Below are 22,631 nucleotides of genomic sequence, written 5' to 3'. Positions count from 1 at the left end.
ACGCCGTTCAGAGAATCGCATTGCTGCTGAGCTGATTGCGGCAAGGGAATCTCCCTGACGCAATCAACTGAGCAGCAGGGAAACCCCGAACCCCAGTGCAAGATGCCCACTCCCTCCTGTTGGAAACCCCAAAACAATCCTTGGCAGGAGAGATGTCCACTCCCTACTGCTGGCAACCCCCCCAAGCTCGCCAAAGGCCACTTCTAGGCAAAACCACACCCACATCCAGCCTTGCTTTCAGCGTCCCTGTATGCTTTCCTCAATTGCAACAGACGCCTACAGTGTAGGCGGCCTGCCTCGGGTTGTTTTTTTTTTTTTTGAAAATCTGCATCTCAATTGGCTGGTTACACAGTGGTAGGACACCTACCGCTGCCTACAATCGGGATGCCGTTTATAGAAAGGGCCCTTAGAGCCTTCTAATTAGGTATAGAACCCAGTTCACTTCCAAAACTGTACATTGCAGAACTGAAGGATGTGTGCATCATCAACAGAAGGCGATATTAAATTGGCAAAGACCGCACCTTACAATTAATCAAGAGATAGTTACCACGCATTAACTTAATACAGTAGATAGCGGTTCTGCACGGGCAGGAGCAAAGAAAGGATGCTCTTGCCATGGTTCACTGCTGGACCACTAGTGATTTAATAGGTACGCAGAGGGGGAGTGAGTGAGATAAAAGTTGGTTAAAGTCGGCCGGGGCAGGAGACAGAAGGAATCCCTCCTATCTCAGCCCACTGCTGGACCACCAGGAATTTAAAAGGTATGCAAGAAGAGGGGGAGGGATGGGAGGGAGATAAAAATTGTTAAAAGTTGGCTGGGGCAGGAGACGGTTGAGATCCCTCCTGTCCTGGCCCACCGCTAGCTCACCAGGACTTATGGTAGGCCCTGTGGAGGCCTGTAAGGCATCAGGAGGGAGGGGGGACAAGGTACAGAACCTGGCAGGGCAGGGAGGAGGAGGGGGGGACAGGGGACAGAACTGGAAAGGGCAGGAAGGAGGGGGGCTGGGTACAGAGACCGGAAAGGGAGGAGTGCGGGAGGGGGATGGATGCAGAGCCTGGCAGGGAGGGAGGGGGACTGGGTGCAGAGACTGGCATGGCAGGCGAGGGAGTAAGGAAGGGGGCTGGATGCAGAGCCTGGCAGACCAGGGAAGGCAAACAAGGTGCACAGCCTAAAAGGGAAGGGGGGCTGGGTGCAGAGCCTGGCAGGGAGGGACTGAGGGGGCAGGAAGCAGAACCTGGTAAGGACTGCACTTGAATATTAACAACCCTCCCTCCCCCCGGATTATATTCGAGTCAACCTTTTTTCCTTTATTGGGGGAAAAAGGTTATCTCGGTTTATATTCGCATGTATACAGTAATTCAAGATGCCTCATATAAAAATGTTCATACCACTGCCTGGGACTTACCAATACAATTTCTATTTCTTATGTTCATTTAAATTGGCTCTGTGTTCTGTTCTTAGATATAACAGGTTCGCTGGTAGAGAGGAGCAGCAAACTTACAAGAATAAAAATGGACCATAAACCAACTACAGATAAATTTGTTTTTAATAAAGGAGTTATTTTTTTCAATCCTATATAAAACAATAGCAATTAAAAACTTCATTTTTTTTAAAGTAAAATATTTACATATGAACAACTGTGCAAAATTTACATGAAAAAAATGGAGAGACAGGATTTCCTAATAGTGAAAATAAAAGGTGTAACAGTTTGTCAGATGTTGATAAAAATACTGATCAGCCTTCCATTTTACAGGCCAGAAAAGTTCAAATCTAGACATGAGAGTTTACACAAAGAAAGCCAAGGTATTTACAGTCAGAAAAGTACTATCAATAGACAATTTCATACAATAACCTCTGAAAATATAAAGAACAAATTAGTATATTTTCTAATAAAAAAATAGGTACAAAGAAGGGACTTTGAGTGGGTATCTTTATAATCGGCCCGCATCTTGCATACAGTCTTCTAGCAAAATAATTATGGTTTACAAAGCAATTTTTGTGTTATGTGCCAAATATTCTGTACAATTACTGACAAAAAAACACTAGCCACTTTTGTTTTTCAACACTTGATTCACACGGAGAAAACCTGTCTTCTGATTACTCCTCAAGTTCAAGCCCATATTCAAAACATTTCCCATGTTGATTTTTGCTACACTGAGCAAGTCAGCACATACTAGTGAGACAACACACAGGAAAAGCTTTGAACTGTGCCCTGGGATTTTATGTCTAAGACTTCACTTTAACTAAAAAAATAATAATAATAATAACAATAATAATAATAATAATAAAACACAGTGCAAGTTAAAATATATTTATGCTGAAAAGGTTTCTCAATTTTTCATTTGTATGTGTTTGAACTGTACAATTTTACAAATGATAGCAAATAAAGCAGAATTTCTCCTTTCCTTTTTACAGGTGCTAACACATTCAAAAGTTGCCCACTTTCTGGATTTCCCAAAAAGGGCCTTAAAAAAAAAAAAAAAAAAAAAAAGCAGTAAAGGTCATTAATTTAAAAAAAAAATAAATCTGAGACCACGTTGCTAAAATCTAATAATTTTTTCTCTAGAATTTTTATGTTGCTCAGGAACGCAGATAAATATTATGGGTGTCAGTTTGCACTGCGAAATGATTGCAAACAAAGAAAAAGAGAACAAATAAAGCTAAATGAAATGAGGTCATGTGATGCCGACAAAACTGAGTAACAAACTTAGTTGGATAAATTTGAACTAAGAAAAATGCACAAGAGAGGATGCAACTGCTACAAATGGGTTTTTATTTGCTAAACATTTCTGTCAGTCTTTATATATGGCTTGTTGGCAGGAAGGCCACACGCACAGGAGGCGAGTTAAGATTTAAATATCCTCTTTAAAATTTTTTTTCCAAAATTTTATCCACAGGCCTTTGCAAAGTATTTATGTGGTACCAGAAGCACACTGTGTGCATCATTCGGACTGAAGAGAAATTATTTAGAAACAAGGAATATAAAACTGTTCCGTGTAAAGAGGTTGGTTGGTTTGTTTTTAAACAATATTCCATCTGCTTATTACAAAAAGGCAGAGTCTGCAGGTATATAAAAACGTCCCCAGGCGTCTGTCAAAAATACCTTGATCTCTTCCGATTTTATTTGAGGAATGCTTTGTATAGCAATAATGAATGGCTTGTCTCTCGTTCATTTTCTAAACAAAATATGAGGTCCCTGAGGTTGACCCGCGTTATCCTTTGCCGCGTGAACTGTCTGCTGGTTCCTGTTCCAGAGCTGCCTGGGACTGTCGTGCTTGTACCAGACGTCTGGAAATAAGCAAAAACAAACAAACAAACCATGAGTTACAACTTCAGTGCACCTTAGTAAATATAACAGTAGAACATCCAACCATTTCAATGCTAGATGACAGTCACATTTATTCAAGAGTAGAAAGAAAAGGCTACTTCACATCAGAGTTGATGCCACAACCAGGGTATTTAAACTTAATAAGGTCCAGAGATGCCTATGGACATAATCCACATCATTTCTCAACCTAATGCAGGGCCATGAATATATTATGAAACATTTGAAGGAATCTGAATTTAGTGAATGGATATCTTCCTTCAACCAAGCCTAATTAACATCAGTGGCTATGTACTCAGAGCATGTAAGGAGAAAACTGCAATAGCGAGCCAAAAATAATCTAGTATGAAGGCTGGAAAACAATTGTCAAAACCATTTACCCAGGTGAAATGGCCTAACAGCTGCCCTCATGAACAAGTTAAAATGAGAAGGTCCTGAGTGCTGATGGTATGAATGGGGAGGTATGGATGCGGTATGCTTGGGAAGGATATCAGGGGGGACCTGCGGGGGGGGGGGGGGGGATGTTGGCTTTCTTATTTGGGGAAAGGGAGGTCTTCGCTCACTGATTGCTGGAGAGTATCTGAGTATAGCTCTCTGACGAGTGTGCTTGCTGGTTTCTTGATACTTGGGGGGTGGGGGTTAGGGATTATTTGGGATGGTTATTTCTTTCATACTATTTCTTGGGATTGGGAACCTTTTTTTTGCTGTTTCTATTTGGTTACTTTACTGCAATTGATGGGGGGATTTTCTTTTGGGGGTTTGGGGGGTTGGTGGAGGGGGAGGTGTTGTAGGGTGGGAGGATACTTTACGTTTGATAATATATCATCACTGCCATTTTGCTGTTTCCTATTTTTCACATATTCCATCTGTTCTGTGTTTTTCCAGTATGATTTTGGACTGTGTTGGTTTGGTTGTGGTTTCTTATCAATAAAAAAATGATTTGACCTAAAATAAGAAGGTCCTTGATAGGGCTGCTGTACCATATACTCATATTCAATTTGGCCTGAATACATTATTCATATTCGGCTGAATAGTAATTTAAATTCAAACACTAATAATACGGTACTCTACTATGCTAAATCCTACTGAAATAAACACCACCTCTGATTTCACGTTGCTTCTATTATTATGTTAAAACTCAATGCCCATCATTTGTATTTAGTATTCATATTTAGACAAATATTTTTCATTATTTATATTTGACCAAATAGTAAAATATGTTATTCGGTACAGCTCTATTTGGCGCTGGTTTAGACTGAAGGAAACAAAGCAGTGTATGGCTATTCAGTGTTCAAATGCATCACCCACACAAACAGCAGATAGGGTGTGCAGACTGGTTCCAAGAAGTTATTTTATCGAGTCATTCTTGCGTGTAAATGACCTCTTATAAAATATCGACTGGCATAAAAATAGGTGGCATGGTATGATGGTGCACATTTTGTCAGTGGGTATGCACAGGGGCAGAGTCTGGAAAGAAAGCAGGCAGAGTTGGCACATAACGTGTGCAGATTACAAATTACCTTGTTCTACGTAAGTATATGGATAAAGCATACACGTCATTTACACTGGTGATCATGCCTACATAAAAGGCACATTTGCTGCTTTGTACACTAGCATTTTATAAAGACAACAAGGCAACTGTTTGCCTTTATAAAATAGTGTTGAGAATGACACAGGGAAAACGGAGCCTTGAAGTTGCGTGCGGCTGCTGGAAACTTCTCCTCTAACACAACTTTCTATTTTCGGTTGCGTCAGAGGAGAACTTTCCGGCAGCCGCATACAACTTCAAGGCTCCAGCTGCTTGTTGAGAGAAAAATAAAAATCGCCAGCGAAGGGAAGGGGAAGGGAAGGAGGAAGGGAGATGCCCGGATCGCGATAGAGAAGAAGGAGGGAGGGGGCAGGTGGACGGCGCAATTGGAGATTTTGCATGCGTTCCCTCAATTAACTGTGGGGACAAGGCCATTCACTGCTCCATGGAGCGGTGAATGACCTTGTCCCCATACCCGTGGCGACCAGGTTTTTTTGTCCCCGTTTTGGCAGGCTACCTGCAGGTAAAAGTCACCGTGTCATTCTCTAAAATAGTGTTCAACCAAAAACACAGAGGAGGGGGGAGGTGTGGAGTCATAGTACAGCACATCAACAGAAAAAAACAAGAATCTCAAAAATTGGCACCAGTCTTTATTGAGTTGACGCGACACAGCACTTGTGTCAGGGGTATATACATATAATACAACTGTTTTATATGTATTCTTTGTATTGAATATGATTAGAATATTTTTTTTTCCACACAGGCCCCTGAAGCAGGCACTGTGCGCCAAAACATGTCCCATCAGGTCAACTCAAAGACTGGTCCCAATTTTTAAAGCTCTTGCTGCTCTTGTTTTCCCTTTCTAAAGCAGTGCCTATGTAGGTAGAGGACAAAGCTAATGCACTAAAAAATGACAAAAAAAAAAAAAAAAAAGATTTCCTTTTTTGTGGAGGGAAAATACAAATATTTCCTGATGTCCCTAGGATAACACAGTTGAGGCAAAGGAAGTGCAAAAGTGGCATTGTGAGACTCACAGGTGAAGGGGGAAATATGTAAAAGTTGAGACCATACCTTTAAAAAGATATAAACATTATGGAATCGATCCAGATGGCAGCTACTAAGATGGTCAGTGGTGTTAGTCAAAAAACATAAGGGGGCAGACTTAACGATCTTAATATGCATGCTTTGGAAGAAACGACAAAACACACTCCAAAACTTGCTGCCACAACCTGAACTCAACACAACAATAAGGCAGAAATAGTCCAAAAAAGGTTCACAAAGGCGGTGCTCAAGAACCAAAACTGTGCACACCACGCAAGCCGCGTGAAGGCTGACAAGATAATATCAAGTGTTAAGGGTGATCTCAGTGTGAGCAAGCAGTAAAGGGAGACTAGCTCCAATACTTCATAACTCAGGTAGAGGTAATATACTCCCACCCGCACACCATCACTGAGCACCCTGGGCGTGCAATAAGTCAAGTGAAAAACATTCACGAATCAAAAGCAGGTAAATTAACTAAGTGAATAACAGGTGAAACCTGAGCGATCCCTGAATGAACCCTACCAGCCAAAACCCCAGCGCCAAATCAAAAAATCAAGAAAAGGTAACTTAACTGAAAAGTGAAGCAGGAACTCATCTCTCAGACTCAAAATGAAACGCGTCCGGAAAACAGTTTCAACCGAGCTGGTTTCGGGGAAGAACCCTTCTTCAGGAACCCATTCTCGGAGATCCTGCCTGTACCGAGAGCAGATGCAAAGAGGCAGGCAGACCTCCAGGCTGTGAATGCATGGTTGAGGAGATGGTGCCAGGAGGAGGGCTTCCACTTTGTGAGGAACTGGACGTCCTTCTGGGGAAAGAGCAAGCTCTACCGGCGGGACGGCCTGCACCTGAGCACAGCGGGAACTAGACTACTGGCAGCCAATGTGAGGAAGGAGATCGAGAGGGCTTTAAACTGAGGAGAGGGGGAAAGCCGACAGCTGATCTGATGTTGACGCTTCGGACAACAGTATCCAGAACAGATGCTGAACGGGCTGACTGCAGGGAGGAAGCAGAGGGACCGGAGGATCTTATGATCAGACAGCGAGGGAAACATCAGGTAAAGGGAGCTTGCTGGGAGAAGACTAAGGGGCATGGAGACACAGGGGGACTGGGTGGCACGAGGGCGAAAGCTGAGGGCAATATAGAGGTACCACAAGGCGAGGGGGATCAAACAGAGGCTCAAGGGATGATAGCCCAGGAGGGGGCCGGTAGGGCTAGAAAACCCAGAGGAAAAGCGGGGAAGTGGGGTGGCGGGAATGTGGGGAAGCTGAAAGCTAAGAGGGTAAAGGCTGAGGGCAAAGCAGAAGCACAGGGAACGGGAGAACTGCCCGAAATCCAAGGGCAGGCGGCCCAGGTAAATGCAGAGGTGGAGGAAAAACGACGGGACCTACGGGACCTGCGGTGCTTATACGCAAATGCAAGAAGCCTCATGGCCAAGATGGGTGAACTAGAAGTCGTGGCCAAGGGGGAGGACCTAGATATAATTGGAATTGCAGAAACCTGGTGGACAGAGGAAAATCAATGGGATGTGGCGCTGCCGGGGTACAAGCTCTACAGGAGGGACAGGACCCACAAGAAAGGGGGAGGCATAGCACTATATATAAAGGACTCTATCCACTCGGTCGGGATGGATATGGCAACGAAGGCAGAGGGGCTGGAATCGCTATGGGTCAAATTGCCGGAAAACAAGGGTGCAGGCATAAAACTGGGGCTGTACTATCGCCCACCTGGTATGCCAGAAGGAGTCGGACACGACTTGGAAGCGGAATTGAGACAGGAATGCAGGACTGGAAGTGTAACAGTGATGGGGGACTTCAACTACCCGGGAATAGACTGGAGTACGGGTCACTCCAACTGCACTAGGGAAACAGGATTTGTAGAAGCTGTGAGGGACTACTTCATGGAGCAACTAGTCAAAGAACCGACGCGAGGGGGTGCTACTCTTGACCTCATCCTAAACGGATTAGGGGGGCCTGCAAGAGGGGTAGAAGTGGGAGGACCACTAGGCAACAGTGATCACAATGCGATCAGATTCACATTAGAAAGGGGGACACCCATAGTAAGGAGGACCGCAACAACTGCGCTCAACTTCAAGAAAGGGAACTATGTTGCTATGAGGGAAATGGTGGGGAGGAAGCTCAGAAACATCTTTAGGATGGAGACTGTGGGAAGCGCCTGGACCCTATTCAGGGACACCCTGCAGGAAGCACAAAGAATGTACGTCCCCAGTTTCAGGAAAGGCTGCAAGAACAAGCGATCAAAGGACCCGGTTTGGATGTCAACTGAAGTAAAGAGGGCAATAAATGACAAAAAAGTATCCTTCCGGAGATGGAAAAAGGACCCAACGGAGGAAAATCACCAGGCACACAGGAAATGCCAAAAGGAATGCCACCAAGAGGTTAGAAAAGCGAAAGGGGAATACGAAGAGGGGCTGGCCAGGGAGGCGAAAAACTTCAAGGCATTCTTCAGTTACGTAAAGGGGAAGCGACCAGCGAAAGAGGAGGTGGGGCCGTTGGACGATGGGGATAGGAAGGGAGTGATTAAGGAGGATAAAGAGGTAGCTGAGAGGTTGAACACGTTCTTCTCGTCGGTTTTCACGAGCGAAGACACATCTAATATACCGGACTCAGAGGAGCTCATGAGTGGGGAACAGGCCGAAAAATTGGAGCACATAGAGGTAAGTAAGGAGGATGTTCTCAAACAGATAGACAGGTTAAAATGCGGTAAATCACCGGGCCCGGACGGGATCCACCCAAGGGTTCTGAAGGAACTAAGACAAGAAATAGCGGGCACAATCCAGCATGTTTGCAACCTATCCTTGAAAACTGGTGAGGTACCAGAGGACTGGAAATTGGCGAACGTCACACCTATCTTCAAGAAGGGATCGAGGGGTGACCCCGGGAACTACAGGCCGGTGAGCCTGACTTCAATTATAGGGAAGATGGTGGAAGCTATGATCAAGGATGGCATTTGCGAGCACATCAAGAGGAATGGCCTACTGAGAACAAACCAGCACGGATTCTGTAAGGGAAGGTCATGCCTAACGAACCTTCTGTACTTCTTTGAGGGAATAAGCAGTCGGGTGGATAATGGGGAACCCATAGACATCATTTACCTCGATTTTCAAAAGGCTTTCGACAAGGTGCCACATGAAAGGCTGCTTAGGAAGCTGTGGAACCACGGGGTGGGAGGGGATGTGCACAGATGGATCAAGCACTGGTTGTCGGGTAGACTGCAGAGGGTCGGAGTGAAGGGCCAATATTCTGACTGGCGGGGAGTCACGAGCGGTGTGCCACAGGGATCGGTGCTGGGGCCATTACTCTTCAACATATTTATCAATGACCTGGAAAAGGAGGCAAAGTGCGAGGTTATAAAATTTGCAGACGATACCAAACTGTGCGGTAGAGTTAGGTCCAGGGAGGAGTGTGAGGACCTGCAAAGGGACCTGGACAAGCTGGAAGACTGGGCAAACAAATGGCAAATGCGCTTTAACGTGGAAAAATGCAAGGTCATGCATATAGGGAAAAAGAACCCGTTGTTCAACTACAAATTGGGGGGGGGGCATTGTTGGGAGACAGCAGACTTGAGAGAGACTTGGGTGTGCTGGTGGATGCATCACTGAAGCCATCTGCACAGTGCGCAGCAGCCTCGAAAAAAGCCAACAGGATGCTGGGCATCATAAAGAGGGGCATAACAACCAGGACGCGGGAAGTCATCATGCCATTGTATCGAGCGATGGTGCGTCCACATCTGGAATACTGCGTTCAGTATTGGTCGCCACACCTCAAGAAGGACATGGCGGTACTTGAGAGAGTCCAAAGGAGAGCAACGAAACTGGTAAAAGGGCTGGAACACTGCCCATACGCCGAGAGGTTGGATAGGCTGGGGCTCTTCTCTCTGGAAAAAAGGAGGCTCAGGGGAGATATGATAGAGACCTTCAAGATCATGAGGGGCATAGAGAGGGTGGATAGGGACAGATTCTTCAGACTGAAGGGGACAACAAGTACGAGGGGGCATTCGGAGAAACTGAAGGGAGATAGGTTCAAAACAAATGCAAGGAAGTTTTTTTTCACCCAAAGGGTCGTGGACATTTGGAATGCGCTACCGGAGGAAGTGATCAGGCAGAGTACGGTACAGGGATTCAAACAGGGATTGGACTGAGGGATAAAGGGATCGTGGGATACTGAGGGAGGAGCTGGGATGTAACACAAGTATAGAAAGCTAACCAGGTAATAAGTATAGAAACCCAACAGGTCGTGCATGTGCAAGACCGGAGGGTTAGGACTACGATGGGAAGATAGGACTTCAATGAGAAACCAAGGTGGCAAGGGAGCCCCTTCTGGTGATTCAGACAGGTCGTGACCTGTTTGGGCCGCTGCGGGAGCGGACTGCCGGGCAGGATGGACCTATGGTCTGACCCGGCGGAGGCACTGCTTATGTTCTTATGTTCTTATGAACCCGACGAAAAAGAGTGAGGGCGGCTGGAGGGCGGGGCGACCGAGGAGCAACGCACCCGCGCTAAAAAGCAGACAGCAAGCAACGTCATACACGCATCCACCAATCACACAAAAACACCAGTCATTCCATAATGAAAACAGGAGCGTAAATGCAAAATACAAAAAATAAAAATGAAGATAAGCGAAAACGAAATAATGGTGTGCAATTCGACCTCTCATTAAGTCCAATAGGCAAGACATTCTGTAGGTGAAAGATCCAATACTGTTCACGAAGATTTAAATGAGCTTGTCTGTCACCCCTGAAGTCCCTAGGCACTTGCTCAAGGACAAACCATGACAGGTCAGCAAACTTGTGTTCATGTTCCACACAATGAGGTACAAGGGGAGCAGAAAGAGTGCCAGTATGAATCCGGCTTTTGTGTTCCTGAAGCCTGGTTCTGATCTTTCTGGTGGTACGTCCAACGTAGATAAGTTCACAAGGGTAAATGATGATGTAAATCACCATTATTTAGTTTTCGCTTATCTTCATTTTCATTTTTTATTTTTTGTATTTTGCATTTACGCTCCTGTTTTCATTATGGAATGACTGGTGTTTTTGTGTGATTGGTGGATGCGTGTATGACGTTGCTTGCTGTCTGCTTTTTAGCGTGGGTGCGTTGCTCCTCGGTTGCCCCGCCCTCCAGCCGCCCTCACTCTTTTTCGTCGGGTTCATGGGTTCCTGAAGAAGGGTTCTTCCCCGAAACCAGCTCGGTTGAAACTGTTTTCCGGACGCGTTTCATTTTGAGTCTCAGAGATGAGTTCCTGCTTCACTTTTCAGTTAAGTTACCTTTTCTTGATTTTTTGATTTGGCACTGGGGTTTTGGCTGGTAGGGTTCATTCAGGGATCGCTCAGGTTTCACCTGTTATTCACTTAGTTAATTTACCTGCTTTTGATTCGTGAATGTTTTTCACTTGACTTATTGCACGCCCAGGGTGCTCAGTGATGGTGTGCGGGTGGGGGTATATTACCTCTACCTGAGTTATGAAGTATTGGAGCTAGTCTCCCTTTACTGCTTGCTCACACTGAGAGCACCCTTAACACTTGATATTATCTTGTCAGCCTTCACGCGGCTTGTGTGGTGTGCACAGTTTTGGTTCCTGAGCGCCCCCTTTGTGAACCCTTTTTGGACTATTTCTGCCTTATTGTTGTGTTGCTTTGGAAGAAAGGCAAGAGAGGGGAGATATGATCGAGACATTTTACATAAGAACATAAGAATAGCCTTACTGGGTCAGACCAATGATCCATCAAGCCCAGTAGCCCGTTCTCACAGTGGCCAATCCAGGTCACTAGTACCTGGTCAAAATTCAAGGAGTAGCAATATTCCATGCTACCGATCCAGATTCTCCCATGTCTTTCTCAATAACAGACTATGGACTTTTCCTCCAGGAAATTGTCCATACCTTTCTTAAAACCAGCTACACTATTCGCTCTTACCACATTCTCTGGCAATGCGTTCCAGAGCTTAAGTATTCGCTGAGTGAAAAAAAAATTCCTCCCATTGGTTTTAAAAGTATTTCCCTGTAACTTCATTGAATGTCCCCTAGTCTTTGTAATTTTTGACAGCGTGAAAAATCAATCCACTTGTATTCGTTCTACTCTACTCAGGATTTTGCAGACTTCAATCATATCTCCCCTCAGCCGTCTCTTTTCCAAGCTGAAGAGCCCGAAGAGTCCTAACCATTTTAGTCTTTCCTCATACAAGAGGAGTTCCATCCCCTTTAACATTTTGGTCGCTCTTCTTTGAACCTTTTCTAGCACCACTATATCTTTCTTGAGATAAGGAGACCAGAATTGAATGTAATACTCCAGATGAGTTTGCACCATGGAGCAATAAGGGGCATTATAACATTCTTAGTCTTATTAACCATTCCATTATTAATAATTCCTAGCATCATGTTTGTTTATTGGCCGCTGCCACACATTGGGCGGAAGGTTTCATCGTATTGTCTACGATGATACCCAGATCCTTTTCTTGGGTGCTAATCCCCAAGGTGGACCCTTTAAACACTAATGTGGCATAAATACACAGGAGGTAAGTCTCTTTCAATTGAAAAGAAGCTCTGGAATGAGGAGGCACAGGATGAAGATGAAAGGAGCAGACTCAGAAGTAACCTGAGGAAACACTTCTTCTCTGAAAGGATGGAGAATTCATGGAACAGCCTCCCAGTGGAGGTGATGGGAGATGGAAATTGTACTTGAACTAAAAAAAAACAGTGGGAAAAGTACATAGGACACTAAAGGAGCAGAAGTGATAGTAGAAGGAATGGATGGGCAGACTTTTTTCTATCTTTCTATGTCTATTACAATTTTCCATATCTTTCAAATGACAGCACATTCTAGAACCCAGAAGCATAAGAACCTTTAGATTATAGTCATGGAACTATAAAATAGTGAGTGGAGTGGAACAGGGAAATGTGAATCGCTTGTTTTCTCCTTCCATAAAATACTAGGACTAGGGGGCATGCAATGAAACTACTAAGTAGTAGATTTAAAACAAAACGGAGAAAATGTTTCTTTTCTCAAATGTGTAATTAAACTCTGGAATTCGTTGCCAGAGAATGTACTGAAAGCAGTTAGCTTAGCTTGGTTTAAGAAAGGTTTGCATAATTTCCTAAAAGAAAAGTCCATAAGACATTATTAAGATGGACAGGAAAATCCACTGCTTATTTCTAGGATAAGCAAAATAAAATCTGTTTTCTTCTTTGATATTTTGCCAGGTACTTCTGAGCTGAGTTGGCTATTGTTGGAAACAGGATACTGGGTTTGATTAATTTGATTTGTCCCTATATGGAAACTCGTGTTCTTATGAAATGGGCAAAGTGAATGGGCCCAAGGGTCTTTATACACAATTATATTACATTACATTAGAGATTTATATTCTGCCATTACCTTGCGGATCAAGGCGGATTACAGAAGAGTTCTAGAAGGTGGAGTACAAAGAAGATATCTGGTCATTTCCAGGAAATAATAGAAAAGATCTGGTAGTTTCGGGGAGTCAGGAAGTTAGTGGGGAGAAAGGGGGAATTTATAGAATTATGATTTCTTTAGGGATTTCTTGAAGAGTATAATTTTTATTTCTTTTATGAAAGTGATACAACCAGAGCAGTGAGATTGTAACATTGCAAATGCACTCCTCATTCTGTCAAAGGCAGAATCAAGAACACAGAAAAGAAGCAGAAACTAGCAACATGAAGTCACTAGATTACTACCAGCAGGCTACAACTCCCCGGATATCAACTGAATTGTTGGTGTACACAAAACTTTGTACATTTCAGAATTATTTTATATTTAATGGTAGCTTCATGTGTTCCCATACTTAATACAAATTGACATTTTTCCATTACAACTACTAACAATTATTAAAAAATGCGGATAGTGTAGCTGGTTTTAAGAAAGGTTTAGACAAGTTCCTGGAGGAAAAGTTCATAGTCTGTTATTGAGAAAGAAACGAGGGAAGCCACTGCTTGCTCTGTATTGGTAGCATGAAATATTGCTACACCTTGACTTTTGGCCAGGTACTAGTGACCTGGATTGGCCACCATGAGAACGGGCTACTGGGCTTGATGGACCATTGGTCTAACCCAGTAATGCTTTTCTTATATTCTTATGTACCACATAGCCATAGAGAAACAGGAATGGAGAGGACTCTCAAGAAGTCAGCCCATGTGTTCTGCTCTCTGTATCTAAACATCCCAAATAGATGTCTAATCCAGAGCTTCCCAAACTGTCAATTAAGATCCCACAAAACCTGCTTTGGGTATCATCATCTAAGTACATCATTATTCTGTACCTCTAAGGGGTAACACAATTGTATTTGGATACAATCATTGGGGAGGGCACTAAAAGTTTGAGAAGAACTGGTCTAAACTGCTTTTAAAAACCATCAATGATAGTGAGTCTGCTACCACCATAGACAATTCATTCCAATACTTGATAATCCTTACGCTCAGAAAGCTTTTTCCAACATCTAACTTAAATCTCCTTTGTTGTGATTCAGGTCCATTATCTCTCATCCTTTAGGCAGTGAAGATTGGAAACACTTGATCAGCTGTCATTGCAAATCCCCTTAATGTATCTGAAAACTTATCAAGGTGCAATTCTGCTTGAATAGATTTAATTAGGAATTATAAGGAAAGGAATGGAAAACAAAGATGAAAATGTTATAATGCCTTTGTCGCTCTATGGTATGGCCACACCTTGAATACTGTGTGCAATTCTGGTTGCCGTATCTCAAAAAAGATATAGCAGAATTAGAAAAGGAACAGAGAAAGGCAACAAAAATGATAAAAGGGATGGGACAACTTCCCTATAAGGAAAGCTAAAGCTGCTAGGGCTCTTCAGCTTGGAGAAGAGATGACTCAGGGTAGATATGATAGAGGTCTATAAAATACTGAGTGGAATGGAAAGAGTAGATGTGAATTGTTTGTTTACTCTTTCCAAAAATATTAGAACTAGGGGGCATGTGATGAAGCTACTAAGTAGTAGATTTAAAACAAACCGGAGAAAATATGTGTCATTAAACTCTGGAATTTGTTGCCAGAGAATGTGGTGAAAGCAGTTAGTAAGTACATAAGTATTGCCTCTGCCGGGTCAGACCAGGGGTCCATCGTGCCCAGCAGTCCGCTCCCGCAGCGGCCCCCCAGGTCCGTGACTTGTAATTGGTCCTTACCTAAATTATTTATCCCCTATTCATTTAGTACCTGTACCTATACCCTTCAATCCTCTTCTCCTTCAGGAAGTCATCCAATCCTTTTTTGAAGCCCAATATTGTAGTCTGCCTTATCACCTCCTCTGGGAGCACATTCCGGGTGTCCACCACCCTCTGAGTGAAGAAGAACTTCCTAGTGTTCGTTTTGAATCTGTCTCCTTTCAATTTTTCTGAATGCCCTCTTGTTTTTGTTGGCCCGGTTAGCTTGAAGAATCTGTTCTTCTCCACCTTCTCTATGCCTTTCATGATTTTTTAAGTCTCTATCATGTCCCCTCTAATCTCCGCTTCTCCAGGGTAAAGAACCCCAGCTTCTCCAACCTTTCAGCATACGAAAGGTTTTCCATGCCCTTTATCATCCTTGTTGCTCTTCTCTGGACCCTCTCGAGAATCGCCATATCCTTTTTAAGGTACGGCGACCAGTACTGGACACAGTACTCCAGATGTGGGCAAACCATCGCTCGATACAATGGTAGAATAACCTCCTTCGTTCTGGTAGTGATACCCTTTTTGATTATGCCCAACATTCTGTTCGCTTTCTTTGAGGCTGCTGCACATTGCGCCGCTGGCTTCATTGTTCTATCCACCAATACCCCCAAGTCTTTTTCTAGGCTCCCTTCCCCCAGTACCCTCCCTCCCATTGTATAGCTGTACATTGGGTTCCCCTTCCCCACATGCAAGACCTTACATTTTTCTAAATTGAAGCTCATCTGCCATCTCTTTGCCCACTCATTCAGTCTGTTCAGGTCTCCTTGTAATTCTTTGCAATCCTCAACTGTTCTGACTCTACTGGAGAGTTTTGTGTCATCCGTGAATTTTATAACTTCGCACTTTGTCCCTGTTTCCAGGTCGTTTATGAATATATTGAACAGCAGTGGTCCCAACACTGACCCCTGTGGGACCCCACTTGTGACCCCTTTCCAGTCTGAGTAGTGTCCCTTTACTCCCACCCTCTGTTTCCTATCCGCCAGCCAATTTCTGATCCATCTGTGCACGTCCCCTACCACCCCATGGCTCCACAGTTTCCTCAGTAGGCGCTCGTGGGGTACCTTGTCAAAGGCTTTTTGGAAATTGAGATATACGATGTCTATGGGGTGATATATGATGTCTTAGCTTAGCAGAGTTTAAAAAAGGTTTGGATAATTTCCTAAAATAAGTCAATAAACCATTGAGATGGCTTGAAGAAATCCACTTCTTATTCCTAGGATAAGCAGCATAAAATCTGCCAGGTACTTATGACCTGTTTTGGCCACTGTTGGAAACAGGCTTGATGGACCTTTGGTCTGTCCCAGCATGCAAACTCTTATGTTAATTAATTTAACAATTGTTTATCAAAAACTGCCTATTCCCTTGCCCTTCACTCCTGGTCAAAGGCTACTAATAAGTTAGATTTTCAGGATACCCCTGATGAATATGCATGAGAGACTATGTGCAAATCTCGAGGACTGGGCATGAAGAAAGGAACTATTCTCTATTTAACTGTGGATTTTTCTTAATTAAGTTTAAAAAAAAAAATAAAAGGAAAATGTAAATAGATAATTAATCAAAGTCAACCCTCCTTTATTTCGTCCCCTCCAGGAGCAAAAAGAGTACGTACACAAGAATGGGATATTGTCATCTCTCTGTTTTGCGGGCTTAATATTGATCCATACCTCTAATCCTGATCCAGGTCCCGGAGAGTCCACTTTCCGTTTCCTTCGAGGTCCTATTGCAGCTAATGCAGTTAAGTTGGCATCCCGCTGCCTCATTTGTGCTAATTCCTGTTGCTGCATCTAAGTAACATTAAAGGGGAAAAAATGGTAAAGCATCTCTATTCCTTTCCAAGGTCTCAATTTACTAAACCATGCTAAAGTTTTGTTGTTACCATGCTGTAAAATTAACATGTTAACTGCAAATCCTCTGTGTTAACAGTTAGTGGCTCCCCTGGCATTGTAATACAAAGAAAAGTCCAGTGCCACACTTGAAGGAGTTAACTGGGGAAGGTGCCACCCATTTGCAGGTAGCAGGAAGACCTGCAAATGGCAGTATTTTAGTCATTTACACATATTAAGTATGCACAAAAATTGTAGAAGGCAATAAATAGTATGAATCCTAGCCCACAACTAGGTGCAGACATTTATACCAGCTACAGGGCTGCTATAAGTGCTTGTGTCTTAAACAGAACATTTTCAATTAGAACTAGCATTCCGCATTCCATAAAGAAAAGCAGGCTTAAAATAGGACTCATAACCACCAGCACCTCTGTTAGGTGTGTCATTCTAGAATTACCCTCCAATTATATGACAGATAATGCACAATGCAGTTAGTTATCTCTTGAATCAGTGTGAACTGCTCTGCTTTACCTACTGGTTAGAGCAAGTAGGGTGCCACCAAAGAAAACAAGGGTTCTAATCCTGCTTCTCTCACTAATTTGGAGTGGAGGAGTAGTGTAATGGTTAGTGCAGCAGATTTTGATCCTGGTGAACTGGGCTCAATTCCCACTGCAGTTTCCTTGTGATCCTGGGCAAGTCACTTAATCCTCCACTGCCCCAGATACGAAAAACTTAGGATCGTGAGCCCACCAGGGACAGAGAAGTACCTGCATATAATGTGTACAGCACTGCATACCTCTAGTAGTGCTATAGAAACTAGTAGTAGGAGTAATACCCAACCCAACAGAGTATTTTCCAAGTTAGCTGTTTAATGTGGATGTATAGTAGGCATATGCATAAAGTCCAGTTAAACAGCTAATAGAGCAGAGTAAACAGCGCCACCTCCCCCACGGCACATCCCATTTCAAGGGCTTTAAAACATTGACTTTAGAGAACAAGTAACACATACCTCCTTGGCCTTCTGTTTCAACCTCAGCTGCTCTGGATCTTCTTGTCTAGATCGAGACTGTATATTAGGGATAGGAAAAAATATTAATTTATAGAAATTGTACTATTACACATTACTTATTTATTACCTTGTAAATGTTGACTTCACATACACATGCACAACTTAACAGCAACTACAAGACAGGAATAGGAGTTCCACACCAGTCATGGGGCAACATCATACCAAACCCTCACCTTTTATTAAAACATTACCCTCAAAATACTAATAAACAAAAGAAATAATTTAAAAATATAAATATACACATAAAATAAAGGCCAAAATGGTAAAGAAAGGGGAAGGAGCAGCATTTAGAGCAGAGATGTGAGAGAACGAAGGAAGCCAGGGTTCAAATTTATTATGTATGTTTTACTGTAATCCATTTTAAATAAAAGTAGAATATAAATAATCCGCTATAATAAAACCCTTAGCGCGCATGTGCAGTACGACCATTATCCTTGATTCGTGGCTCCATGTTGCCGCATGCGCAGTAGGAGCCTTCGGCGGTTTGTGACGGTTTCCCCAGCATCGTTCCTGCCCCAATCTCTGACACCTCTCCTTCTCAACCCCCGGCCAGCAGCGGGGCATTAACTAGGCCGGCCCACTTTGATAATGCAAAGCGGGCCGGACTAGCGGACGCTGGATAGTTAGGAAGGGAAGGGAAAGGAAGGAAGGAAGGCCTAAGTCTACCACCCGTTAATGTAACGGGCTAAAAAACTAGTAAATTATAAATTTCATTGACATTCCTTGTGACCTTTACTCAGTACCTCAGGTACAACCTTAAGGCTTTATAAGTCAGGAACAAGGTCTTAAGAAATTTTTAAATACAGGATAGACAATAGGGAAGAAGTGTATTCTTTTTCACTGGGTTCAAAATTCACCACTGTTTTTTTGGCACTGGAGAAACGTTGAATGTTCTGATTTTGAAGTACATCCAAGCATCAAAAACTCATCTGTTAATTTGGGAAAGATATCTTCAGTCCTCATCTACAAGGATATGTAGTTTTGCTTTGAAGGGAAAGTTCTGGTCAAGATTCACACTGAACTATTTGCAAAGGTTGTCCATGGGCCCAGGGGTGAGGAAAATCAAATAATTTACTGAATAGGATGGCAGGGGTCAGAAGAGCCTGGACACATGGGTTACCCCCAACACAGTATATGAAGATGGGATTTGTATTCTTTGGGGTAAAGGAGGGCGTAATTAAGAGATGGACTTATTAAGTTACACTAAAAAAAAGGAAAGATTAGGTACTTACCTTGATAATCTTCTTTCTAGTAAATAGGCATGTCATTCTGGAACACTTTGGGTTATGTATCTCTGATAGCGAGATCCTGTGTAAAGAGTCTCATTTACATTTTTCTGCTCTGCCCCCCATCCCCTCTGGGCTTTTCTGTAATTCCTCAGTTTGTATCAAAGCAGATGGTCAGCCCTAGAAGAGAAAACATACCAGGAAGGGGTATGGGAACTCTCCCCGAGAAACAAGTCTGTTCTGTTCATATCACAACATATAACACAAAATAATCATGAAACATCTAAACATTTAACCCTATAACATGATGGAATGAACAGGCTACCTACCGAGCACAACATTCACTAACAGTCTTGGAGTTCTGAAAGATAATCAATGGTCTCTTCACAATAATAGTAGTTCTCCCTATTCTTGACTGTACTGTACAGAGGAAAGAAACCAAGAATCCGATAACACAAATATGTCCGAGACAGCAAGCAGGCTAATGTACATCTGTCAGGGTGGACTTCCAGAATAATGGGCCTATTTACTAGAAAGAAGATTATTAAGGTAAGTACCTAATCATTCCTTCTAGTGAAATAGGAACACCATTCTGGAATACTTGGGACGTATCAAAGTAGTCCCTAGAATCTAGGGCAGAACAGATGAGCCTGCTGAAAGTAATAAAGGTCTAAATGCAGTATCCAAACTGGCCGCTACATCTATCCTATAAAACTCTGTGAAAGTATGGAGGGAAGACCATGTGGCCGCTCTACAAATTTCTTCAGGGGAAACTGCTCTAGACTCCACCCAGGAGGAAGCTATGCTTCTAGTGGAATGGGCCTTTATGGCTACTGGCGATTGCTTTCCGCTACCAATATAAGCTGAAGAAATGGCCATACAAATCCATCTAGAAATGGTCGCTTTTGAAGCAGGCCTGCCCCAGCGGCTGGAACCCTCTAGCACACAGGTGTCAAAGTTAGTCCTCAAGGGCCGCAATCCAGTCGGGTTTTCAGGATTTCCCCAATGAATATGCATGAGATCTATTATCATACAATGAAAGCAGTGCATGCAAATAGATCTCATACATATTCATTGGGGAAATCCTGAAAACCCGACTGGATTGCGGCCCTCGAGGAGGGACTTTGACACCGCTGCTCTAGCACAAAGAGCTGATCCAACAGTTGAAGCTCATTCGTCAATTCCAGATAACGAAGCAACACTGCGAATATTCAGCAATTTCAGAGTTCTGTCACTCTTCTTGAATCCCGAGGGCATGAAGGCCAGCAACTGTATTTCCTGGTTGACGTGAAAACTGGAGACTACTTTCAGTAAGAAAGAGGTAATTGTTCTCAGTGAAACATCCATTTTCGAAACCCTGAGAAAAAGTTTTCTGTAGCATAAAACCTGTAGTTCAGACACCTGATGTGCTGATTAGAGAATGACACGGGGAAAAAATCTGTCCCCGTCACCGCCCCGTCACCGGCCCACCATCCTCTGCACCGCCCCGTCATCGCCGTTCCCTTCACCGCCCCGTCACCGTCACCGCCATCCCTTTCACCGCCCCGTCACCGCCACTGCCATCCCATTCACCGCCCCGTCACCGTCCCCGCTGCATCCATATAAGCCTTAGTACTGTAATATTTAGCTTATTCCTTTCTTATAAATCAAAGTTCCTGCTGCTGAACTAGAGAAAGAGATGTTCAGCTGGCAGGGCTTTGTTTATAAATTTTTATCAACACAACTAAAGCAAAAAATAAATAGAATTTTTTTTCTACCTTTGTTGTCTGGTTTCTGCTTTCCACATCTTCTCATTCAATTCCTTCCATCCACTGTGTGTCTTCTCTCTGCGTCTTCCATTTGCTGTTACTGTGCCTCTCCCTTCACTCCCCCCCCCCAATTGGTCTAGCACCCATCTTCTTCCCTCCGCTCCCCCATAGTCTGGCATCTGTATTCTTCCCATTCTGTCTTCCACATTTCCCTTCAGGGTCTGTTCCTCTCCACCTTCCTTCAATGTCTGTCCTATTCCTTTCCACCACCACCCTTCCCTCCCTCCTTTACCATCTGTTCCTTTCTACCACCCTTCAGCTCCTCTCGCGTGGCCTATCTATCTACCTTCCTCCCTCTTATTTTCATGGCACGTTACAATGTAATTTGTGCAAGCCACTGGAGCCTGCGAGCTCGGTCCCTGTCCCATCCCCACAAACCATCTCGCTTCTGTGCTCCTATTTTCCCCATTTCTAATATCTCCCTTATGTATCTGCCATTGCCCCCCCCCCTGTGTCCATATACCATCCCCATGGCATGTCCCCTTTATGTCTCTGTCCCTATGCCCCATGCACATAATTTCCCCTCTTTCTGTTACCTTCCTGTGTCCAGATTTCCCCTATCTTCCTCTTCCATACCAGTGTGTCTCTTCTTTTCAACCCCATCTAGCTTTTTTCCCTCTTTCTTCCCCCCCCCCCCCTGCTTCTAGCATCTGGCTCACCTGCCTGTCCTTCCCTTTCTTTCCTGCTGTGGGTTTTTCTTTCCATCTTCATCCCCTTGGCCCAGAATCCTTTTCCCTTTCACTCCCTCCTTTCAATTTGAGCCGGGAACACTAGCGATCGCACGGTCCCCGCAGCCACTACCTGCCTGCCCAATCGATCCTAGTGTTTAGCCAGCTCTCTCCCTTCTCCTCACCTTAGTTTATAGGTTTTCTTTTTCGGCGACCCGCACGCTATCAGAGAGCCGCGCACGCGCGGCTGCTCAGTGTTCAATCTTCTGCTCTGCTGCAACTTCCTGTTTCCGGTTGCGTCAGAGCAGAAGATTGAACACTGAGCAGCCGCGCGTGTGCGGCTCTCTGATAGCGTGCGGGTCGCCGAAAAAGAAAATCTACAAACTAAGGTGAGGAGAAGGGAGAGAGCTGGCTAAACACTAGAATCGATTGGGCAGGCTGGTGTGAGCTGCGGGGACCGCGCGATCCTTCATGCCTCACTGCGGGGACAAGACCATTCACCGCCCCGCTGGCGGTGAATGGCCTTGTCCCCGTCGCCGCAGCGACTGCTAGTTTTCTTCCCCGTTTTCAGCGGGTGACCCGCGGCTAAAATGCGGTGGCCGCGGGTAAACCGCCACCGTGTCATTCTCTAGTGCTGATGTAACCACCTCTAAAAATGCTATTTTAACTGTCAAGTCCAACGATGACACCATCTCCAAAGGCAAAACAAGATTAAAACTCCACGTTGGAAAAGGTTGATGTACTGAAGGATGCAGATGTAATGCTCCCTTCAAAAATCTGGCCACATCCGGATGAGAGATCAATGTCCTTCTATTAGATCGGGATCTGAAGCACAAGAGACCTGCTATCTGTACTTTGAGGGAACCAACCACTAGTCCTTTCTCAAGCCCTTCTTGAAGGAAAGCTAGAACCAATGACACTGGTGCTATGACCAGGTTCTCTCTCTTCTAGGCAC

At 44.0% G+C, this 22,631-nt stretch overlaps 1 protein-coding gene across 1 annotated transcript in view; it reads right to left on the bottom strand.

The window, feature by feature from the left end:
* Positions 1-1,539: 1,539 nt before the first annotated feature.
* Positions 1,540-22,631, bottom strand: part of TAF4 (TATA-box binding protein associated factor 4) — a 200,974-nt gene continuing 179,882 nt past the window's right edge. The window contains exons 14-16 of the mRNA XM_033914827.1: positions 17,915-17,971; positions 16,747-16,866; positions 1,540-3,289 (exon numbers count right to left, since the gene is read on the bottom strand). Coding sequence (XP_033770718.1) covers positions 3,122-3,289; positions 16,747-16,866; positions 17,915-17,971 — 345 coding nt within the window. The 3' untranslated portion in view covers positions 1,540-3,121. The remainder of the gene's footprint in view (positions 3,290-16,746; positions 16,867-17,914; positions 17,972-22,631) is intronic.

Source organism: Geotrypetes seraphini, chromosome 11, assembly GCF_902459505.1.
Source record: "Geotrypetes seraphini chromosome 11, aGeoSer1.1, whole genome shotgun sequence".
Taxonomy (NCBI): domain Eukaryota; kingdom Metazoa; phylum Chordata; class Amphibia; order Gymnophiona; family Dermophiidae; genus Geotrypetes; species Geotrypetes seraphini.
The sequence above is the reverse complement of the archived record's forward strand: the minus strand, read 5'-3'. Positions and strand labels throughout refer to the sequence as shown.